At 37.6% G+C, this 9934-nt stretch overlaps 1 protein-coding gene across 1 annotated transcript; it reads right to left on the bottom strand.

The window, feature by feature from the left end:
• Nucleotides 1-2614: 2614 nt before the first annotated feature.
• Nucleotides 2615-4578, bottom strand: LOC108965039. The gene has a single exon (XM_018927202.1). The coding sequence runs from the start codon at nt 4366-4368 to the stop codon at nt 2926-2928; it is 1443 nt and encodes a 480-aa protein (XP_018782747.1). The 5' UTR covers nt 4369-4578; the 3' UTR covers nt 2615-2925.
• Between the last annotated feature and the right edge of the window lie 5356 nt (nt 4579-9934).

Below are 9934 nucleotides of genomic sequence, written 5' to 3'. Positions count from 1 at the left end.
GTATAAATATAAAGTAGAAGTAAATATTTTAGGAATAAATGAAATGTACGTAGGATACATTCTTCTATTTGAAAAACCTTATCTTTAGAATTTAAAAATATAACATGTAATTATTAAAATATAATAAGTATTATCTAAGTCAAACCTGTATAATCCTATTCATGTAAGAAATAAAATGCGCATTAACTTCGAAAAACGATTGTTTTTGTTTTTTTACATAGTTCTCAATACAGTTAAAATAAATGAAAAATGAAAATTGATCTAATCTAATTAATTTTACAGCAAAAAAAAAAAAATTTGTAGATGACGGATAATGAAATCTCGATTATCACTTTATCATGCGGGAGTATAAAATGTTCAGTGACACCCGAACTTAGCCCTTCTTTAATTGATTTTAATAATACTGCCCTTGTGTCAGCATTTTTCGAACTTTCGCTTGACTATATACCGTATCGGTCCTTTTCTGAGATATCCGGTATGTTTTATATTTTATTCCGAACAATTCGGTCAACGTGAGAGTTGCTTCAATAAAATTTTTCTTTCAGGTGCTTTCAAATCGTTTGTAAATATGTGATAACTTGTGAATATGAAAATGAAATAAAATAAAACACGATCACTTTCCTTGTTTCCTAAACCTAATGTGAGTACCCTGCTTACAGATTTCAGTTGAAAAATCTTTGATCACGTACAGCTATTTTTGGCATTTGCCCCCAGTGACTAAAATACTAAAAATCCTATCGGTTTAACCTCCCCAAAATTAGAAAAAACAAAAAACATTATCTAACATCACAGTCGCAAAATGGCTGTAAACTAAGATAAGTTATAATGATTTGAGTGTAATGGATCAGTTTATATGGTAGCTTTACCCATAGTGGTCCTAGTTCGCGTGAATGCAGACGCTTGTTATTAATATGTATATAGTATATATATAATGTATAATTTATATGTTTATTATATGAATTATATTTCCATCTTTTATTTTACAAATTGATATACCCTTTTTAAGGTAAGAAGTGATTTTGAGTGGAGAAATAAACCAATTTACAAGAATTAAATCGATTTAATGAGGCTGTGATAAGTAAGTATTTAGAAGTGGGTATAGGGTCAATTGTCTTATATATGATCCTTACTTGTCCTCCAAAAGCGAAATATACGAGTATAATTAGAACTTCGTTTTTTACATATCTACATATATTTATTTTATAATATTTTCAAAATTTATTTGAAACTCTTAAATGAAAAAGTAGCACTAAACTTAAACACGTGCATGACTAATTAAAACCGCACATTACATTCGAGTTTATATCGGACCTTTTATGTAAATGGTTAAAAAAATTTCCATTTGTTAAGATGTTAGATAGAAACCTTATTATAACGGGTAAAGATAACTTGAAAGTGGATCTGATGAGCAAAGAAAGGTTAGGTTAGATTCGATGGCTGATTCAAGAATGGCAATTGGACTACCACATGCAGTCTTTTGTGAAGCTATAAAAGTAAAACTCCTGTAGCTGATTTTAACAGTGGCCAAAGTGACTTGTAGCCAATAAAATTTGCTCAGGCGTTCAATTTCATTTTCCAAGTGTTTAAGTCTTTACCTTGCAAATACGGGACATACAAGAATGAAGGGTTAAGATGTTTCCAACTCGTCTTCTTCCATACAGCTTCTGAAGTTGGCATCTGGTAAAATTCTCACCCCCACAGCGTAAACGTCGATAGGTCAGTGGTTTACAAGCCCCCCTAGTTCTGGTAGATTACCATTCCTGGCCAGTTCATCAGCTTTACCATGCATGTTGCACCCATACCAGTCTTATTACAAACTGACTCGAGGCTGTTGTTAACGCTCTCAAAAAATCACACAACAACCAAACCATTTTAAAAATAGGGCAAGTAATTTTTAAAAACAGAATACTTTTGTGTTCTATTACCTTAGGATTTTCTGAAATATCTGCTTGCTCAAAATATTTTGGATACACCTTTCGAAGTAAGGGTGTGTTATTTTGTTTACTTCAATACTAAAATTAGTAAATATTTAACATTTCTAATTTCGTTGTCATTTTTTTCAAGAGATGGAGCCAAAACCAATTGAATTCTTCAATTACTCTGATAAAAGAATTAGAAATGTAAAAGTAATTGAAGGGTTACTTCAATAAAAGAGAAGCAGCGTTTTTACTTTTGGCTCCATCTCTTGAAAAAAAAAAATACGTTTATCCTAATACATAGTCGAGAGTTGTCCTGTGGTATTGGATCACAGTAGTAAGTTGCGTAAGTTCCAAAGTAAACACTTTTCACATAGTTAAATGAACCCAACTATTTTAAGTTGTTCATAGATTAATTAATTTTTTTTTTTAATTATTTATTATCTTATTATTATTTAAGCTAAAATGGATCCAAAATAAAGACAGCATCTGAATAATTATATCATCTGAAAATATCACCGTAAATTTCTGACTTAACGTCAAGCTTGTCCAGCCAATATCAGAAGAAGAAATTAGTGTGCTTCGTAAATTATTACGGTTCGAAAGCTCAGCTCATTTTCTTCCCTAAAAATCCATCATCCATAAAATGTAAATGCTTTTTTTCAACATCGCTAATGATTTATTGGTTAACACTGAGTGCATTATTTTATATACTATATAACTACGTATCTATGTTCGAATACAATATCTTTTACAATGATTTAATTTCAAAGCATTTTACAATCATTCAACATTATGTATGACTAGGTGTACACCCTTACAATTACTTAAACTTATTGTTATTTTCTAAATATTTTACAAGTTTCAAATTGCGCTACAAAGCTAAATGACTTCAAATATGTATAATCGTGCATTAAATTAATATCACAAATGGGCCAGACTGACCGACCAAAAATAAAGTATGTGTAGATGTTTAACAAAATTAAAAATATCCGAAAAAATGCTTCGATCATTTGTTCATACTTGGGATACGCGACGCTTGATGGCGACCATTCCCGCTACCGGCTAAGTTGTTCAGCCTCTCTGTGCCTTCGCCTAACGCAGCACCGTTTGGTGTCACCTGGTCACTCTCCTTATCCTGGTGTGCAGTCATATGACGAGTAAGATGATGACGTTCGCGGAATGTCTCCTGGCAAACGGGACAACGCAACTTCTCCTCACGCTTACGCCGATTGGGATCGCAGGCAACTTCACTTTTATGATGGGAACGCATGTGATAGACGAGATCGCTCGTCATGCGAAAGCTTATGTTACATTTGGCGCAAACATTTTGCGCCGTCAAGGAAAACGTCGAAGCCAATGTGGGTGGTATTAGCGTTGTGAGTATGGCGGCTGCCGCGGGACTCTGTGCGATGCGTGGCATCTCCGGTGGTCCTACAGCAGCGAAAGGATGTGCTGCCGCGTTGGGAAAGGGAAACGCTGGGTAGCCGTGAAGAAATTCTGGATTGGGGTTACCATTTGTGTTGTGTGGTCCCGAAGGATTGCTGGCGGCAAGTGCAGCGGCTGTAGTGGGATTAAGAGGGCTCCGGTAAAGCAATTGCTGCTTGAGACGCTGTGCCTGCAGCATCTGTATGTGATTAACAGACTGAAATGTGCCATTGAACTGATACTCTGGTCGAAAATTTTGGTAGATAATATTCGGATTGAGGGATGGCGTCGTATTGCCACTGCCGCTGCCATTCGAGAGACTGCCATTACCGCCACTATTTGTGCGCGGAGGTGTCGTGGGTATAGGTGGACTTATCGATGAGCAGCTCAATTGATCCGGACTTAGCGGGGGCGCCGGCTGAACAGGTGACTCTAGACGCATTGAACATACTTTGGTAAAGGCGCTCTTCAAAGGCACACACTCGGGCGATTCGCTGCCAACAGGTATGACCAAGGTAGGGTCATCATAAATGCGTGGTGAGCGTATGGTGATTTGTGGATAGCGACGAGCTTCTTGCATATTGAAAACCGTTTCTAACGGATTGATTTGTGCCTGCTGTGTATGCTGTGGCTGTTGTTGCTGTGGCTGTTGGTTTTGTGGTGGCGAATGCTGTGTGGTGCGTGGCGATAAATCTGTCGGGTATTGTAGGCGTTCAGTATATTCCGAAAGTCGCGCATGTTTTTCGTTTTGCTTCTGCTTGAAGCGCTCGTCGGGCATCATCAGAAAAGCAACATCGAAAGAACGTTTTAAAGTTGTCTTTCCATTGCTCATATTTGTTGTTGCGCCAATAGGCGAAACTTGTATCTCATTGTTGCTGCTGTTGTGACTTGAAAGCGGACTTAAAGATTCATTTGGTGGCGTCGTAGAGACACACAAGTCGGCTCGTTGTGGTGATGGCAATGGCGTTGTGCCTTGATGTTGCTGGTGGCTTAGGTGTTGAATATTTTCCATGATCATGTTCATCAGTTTTCGTAACACACACACACACACACACACACAATAAATGCTGCACTGTATGATCAAGTGTCTTTGTAAAATCTTCAAGATTTCTTAATAAATTATTATTTAAATGAAGTTTTCAATTTTGCACTGCTTTTACACTGTTTTCACACAATTTCTATGAATTTGTTATTCCACATTGTTTAAGTTGCGTTTTCTTGATACAGCACGCCGTTTTCGAAATCCAACAGCAGACTGGTGCTTCGCAACAATCTGTTCCCGCTTAAGTAGCAAACCAACAGCAGTGGGTCCAACTGAAGTCTAAGCAGCCAACACGTAAATACAAACCGCCACCCCATGAGCATTCAGTTGGACTTTCATCTGCTCATATTGTTGCATTCAAAACGCCTGACACTCGCGCATCTGTGCAAATTCTACTTGAAGTGCACCACCACCACCAACCTGCTCACCCTCTATTTATGTACATATGCATGTGTATATGTGCATATACAGGAACATTTTTGCAATACGGTCATCAGCACACCCTTATGTCGAGCACTTTCTTTATGGCATCGAAGCCAAGCCACATTTAACGCTCTCAGAGACTGTTGCTTACCAACTTTTTGCTTACATACATTTGTATGCATTGCCTCCTTGTTTTGCTTCTTCGAAAGCGTTCCATCTGTTTTCGAAGTTGCTAGCATATTCTCCGATTTTACGATTTCGGGAGAGTAAAAAATTTGAGAGCACCGCTGCCTTCAGCTGGTTGGCTGACGTCCATAACTATTTACACTAAGTGTACTGTTGTTGGTATGTTTGTATATATACTTCCACATAGTACATGTAACGGAGCGGAGTGAAAAAAATAATTCATTTATCGGGTCGAACAATAGGTGCTAACTTCCGACAATTTAATCGGTGAAATTTTACATTCTTTAAGTATTTGTTCCAATACTGACATAATGCAATAATGGGAAAAAGTTGACTGAACAATAGTACAAATACTAATGATAGTCGTTTATCCAAGATATACATGGTGTACTTGAACCTAGTCACACAATGAACGACTGTGTGTTATGTAGCCCGAGTAAAAATTGGGTTCTGAGACGTTTGGAAAGGTATAAAATGGGTATTTTCTCTCCCACAGCTACCATACTAAAAGGTAATCCATTTCGAGGTATCTTACTTTTTTTAAGAAAACACACAGAAAGTTCAAATTTACTAGGGAATGTTTATTTTTATTCGAGCCAACATTATTATGCATTTATTTTTTGAAGATTATCTCTCTCAAATGTGTCCGCGGCTACGCCCATCCGTTCATCTGGTCCATTCTTAAGTCCAATTTTCTATTACTATTTCGAGCATTTCTACTGGTAACTCACGAATGACTAGTGTGATGCTTTACTCCGAGGGCTGACACGATCTTGGTGGCAAAACGACCGGATCAAAATTTGAAATTATCTACTTTTTCGAAGAGCCCTTTCAATAAATCACTTGATTGCTGCAATATGTGGGAAGTGGTGCCGTCTTGTTGAAACCAAATGTCGCCGAGATCACGAGCTTTAATTTCAGGCATCTAATAGTCGGTTATTATGGCGTGATAACGGTCGCCATTGACGGTTACCTTCTCAATGGCATCATTTTTGAAGAAATATGGACAGAATATTCCATCGGCGTACAAATCACACCAAACCGTTGAAATGGCAGCTCCTAAATCTCTTCGTTTGGCTCGAAAACGTTGGATCTTCTTGGAACTTTTTAAGAGCCCATAGAGCAAGGCGATGCCAGGTTGAGCGGTTTCAGTTCTTCCACAAGCTTTATTTTTTATGCTTTAAATTTAAGATTGCGAGGTAAAATGTGTGAAGTCGTTCCAAACGTCAGGCCGAGTTTCTGCAAAGGGCGTCAAATCGACTATCCACGGTCTTCGTGTACACTCGCAGTTACGGCTGCTATATTTTCTTTCCTGTGTGTTATACGTAGTTTATTCGGTCGAATATTATCCAGTAATGAATGCTGGATCTCAAGATAGATGATGGTATTGCGAAAAGTACGCTCAGTGGGCTGATTATGTTGACCAAAAGGTGAGCGAAGCGCACGAAACACAATCTTTACAGAACGTGACTTTTGTAATAAAGTTGAACGATATGAAACGTTGCTCAGGCGTAAGTGAAATTATCAAATCGGTACAATCGACCGATGGAAATGAAAGAGAGGATGAAACATCTACGCCAAAGAGATTTAATACCTGATCAATTTAGGAATGGTTTGTGAAAGCGTTAGACGAGGAAGGATATTGTTCATGCACATTTGTAGAAAAATTCCGAAGCTTGGTATGAAAATATTTAAAGGTGCATTATTTTTTTTTTTTCAAATACGACAATTCATAGGACATGCTGATTTTAACAAAGTTATGACTGTTCTGGAAAGCTAAGCTTCGCTTTAGTTTAGTGTTGATATTGGGGAAATGTGTTGATATTTAAAAACTTAGTAGATAACCTTAAAGCGGCAAATTATGAAAAATTGTGCAGGCTATGCTGACATAATTTTAAATTCCCGGAGCACCTATGAGTAAGAAGTAAGACGCCATAACTAACTGGAAAAATTTCGGGAAAGAATAATCAGGAGTTATAGTGGGAAAGTGGTAGAGAGTTACAAAGAATACCTAAACAAGATGGAAGATAGTTTTCAAGGTGGTTGGGATAGACTAATGATGGAAGATTGATTGTGGTGCTTAAAAAAAAATTGCCAACTCTAAAGTTGTAAAATAAGATTTTATGGCATATTGGACGAAATATAAATAGTTGCGAAACGAAATCTCCTTAATTTGAAATTAATCTCTTTATTAAGGGGTTACATGGAATTCCTCGGGTAAAGAGAAATTCTGAAATTTTTGGAAAACAAATATTTTCAATTCGGCCATTGTAACGTCATTTTCGGTGACCCTTTGGAGAAAAGATTCACCCGCGTTGACACAATAACTCCTTATATGATCGTCTAAAGTTAAAAAAATACGTGTTTTAGTTTAAACCTTAACTTAGAACTTGGACGTAGGAAATAAAACACTGAAAATTGAAAATTGAAAAAAAATGAAAATTGCGTGACATTTTTTGTTTTTCAAATAGTTGTACTCGAAAAAACCTATCGTTTAATCCTTTAAGAATTGTATTTCAAAGAACCGTGTAAAATTTCATGAAGATAAGCTAAGTAGTTCTCGAGAAATCTGGCTAACCGATTTCGAAATTAGAAAAAAAGCTACTTGTACATTCTTCAATAAGGGTAGAAAGGATCAAAAGTCGTCACCTAGCCAAAATTCACTATATTATAACCTCTATATTGGCATACATGGTCTTGTCAACTTCATCTCTCTGTCCTTACATTCGTTAGAAATACATACATAAATACAAAAATACTACTTTTAAATAGAGCAAGTCCAGCAGGAGCCCCCCATTAAGTACTACATAGGTTTTCAAAGGTACAATAATTGTAAGTACATACATACATACATAAGCTAAAGCATACGGACGAATAAAAAATCATGCTCCAGCTTCAGTTTGTAATGGGCCAACTGGACTTTCACACAACCATCTCCATACCAAATATATTTACCTAACTGCAAATGTACCCACATATTTTCATATATTTTATCAGATCGTTTGCTCTCACTTCAATGGGCGGAGTTTCAGGCTTACACGTATATAATATATCACTAGCATAAGTGCTGGCTGTCATGCCACAAGGCTCTCTCACTCTCCCTCTCTCCCGCTCACTCGCATTGTCATGCTCTTTTTCGAAGTTCATAGCGCGTTCGAACGCCTGTCGGTAGGTTATGCTTGTGGCTGTCTAAGGCAATGCGGTGTCCTTATTGCAAGTGTTTACGAACAGGTTGTTTTTGTCGATTTTTTTCGTTGCATGCAGCTCGTATTTGGGCACTGCTTGCCGTTGCGCTGTTGGTGGTGGTGGTGGTGGTATTGTTGTGACAGATGTTGTTGTTTTTATTCTATATGTATGTGCGCAATCGTTGCTGGATTATCGCATTCATAACGCAGCGCTGTCCTTTCAACTCAACTGCTGCCACCGCCCAGCTGCAGCAGACCAACTTCGCTATGGCGCTGCCGTATAGAACTGTTGCAGCACACATATGCAAGCAAAGTGTAGGCGTTATTATACACATGCATGTATGTGGTCGTATAGTATATAAAAAACGGGTAACATCCTGTCTGTGTTGAATGGTAAAAGCTTTTCGTTGGCGTCTCTCGGCTCTTGGCCAGCTTGGCCGCCAGTTTCTGTCTGCGTTGTAGGGCGGTCAGCATTGTTGTACATATGAAATTTATGTGGCGGCGCATCCTGCTGCCGTTGGTCGTTCGCTCGCTTTGCTCCAGTATTTTTTGTATCGAGTTGGCGTTGTATCATGCGGACAGGATGTGCTTTCTGCTTTCTGCTTCCAGGTTGTGCGAAATATGTGCGAATTTTATTATGTGAACGTTATGCTTATGTGTCCAGCGCGCGTCCGACCATTTGCCAGTTTATTATGTGTGTACGTTTGTGCGCATATTCACGTGCGCAATGCACGTATGTGTGTGCGTGTCCGGATGCCATTGCACATTTTATTCAAATTACTTGCCATTGTCCTTTTCCACTGGCCACTGCTGGTGGATTTGGTTTTGAATATTTTCCCATTTGTTTGTAGTTTTTGCTCATATTTTTTATGATTTTAATTTTCGCATATTTTCAGGTGCTAATTGCTCGCTTGGCCATATGAAATTAAAATAAAATTTATTATTACAACTTGCGTGTGGTCACAGTTTACATTTGTCTGCCACTATTGTTATCGTTGTTCGCGGCGCGTTTTCGTGCTGTTGCGTATTTTTTCAGCAGAATTCAACTTTCATACGCGCTTTCGCGGTTGCAGCCACACACAGACGCATGTGTCTTCATATGCGCGCAATAATTTAATGTTAAACACATGATTGCTTTCGACAAACGCTTTAAAGAAAAATATTGTTTAGCTTACCAAATTTAAGCAGGTATTAATCCACTATATGTGTATAGGTTAATAAAACTTTCGCATAAATAATATTTTCAAAGCTAATTTTAGTTGATTGCTATGCTTACTATTTCCCTGCATAGGAAAAGTTACATTATGCTCATCAAGTAAAACAAAAAGTTCCAACCGTTAATTATTTATTTATGTGAACCTGCTCCAGTTGTCATAAAGAAAGTCAAACTTTTAGCGGTTTTTAATTAAAAATTTTCAGAAAAATATTGGTATTCGATACTAAAACGCGGTTAACTTTAATTAATATTTGCCCGAAAATATTAAAAACAAACCATGTAATTATGAGATACATATCAGGTTGTCAAATATCTCTCTTCCGCTGTTTTGCTCTTTAGTGAATGCTTTATAAAAAGTAATACAGTTATCGGATTTAGTTCAATTATCCGCTGTTTCGTTCGATAATCTGTTCCCATCTAGACGGCAACTTCATAATACCCCCTCGTAGGAGGTCCCCTCCTTATTTGCGAGGAACGCGGACAGCCACTTTTCACATGCCTCTTTTGAGTTCAACTTTACACCAACAAGTGCGTTCGC

The sequence above is a fragment of the Bactrocera latifrons genome, unplaced genomic scaffold, assembly GCF_001853355.1.
Source record: "Bactrocera latifrons isolate USDA-ARS-PBARC rearing strain unplaced genomic scaffold, ASM185335v1 scaffold_1, whole genome shotgun sequence".
NCBI classification, from domain to species: domain Eukaryota; kingdom Metazoa; phylum Arthropoda; class Insecta; order Diptera; family Tephritidae; genus Bactrocera; species Bactrocera latifrons.
Note: the sequence above shows the minus strand (reverse complement) of the source record. Positions and strands in the feature narration are given on the sequence as shown.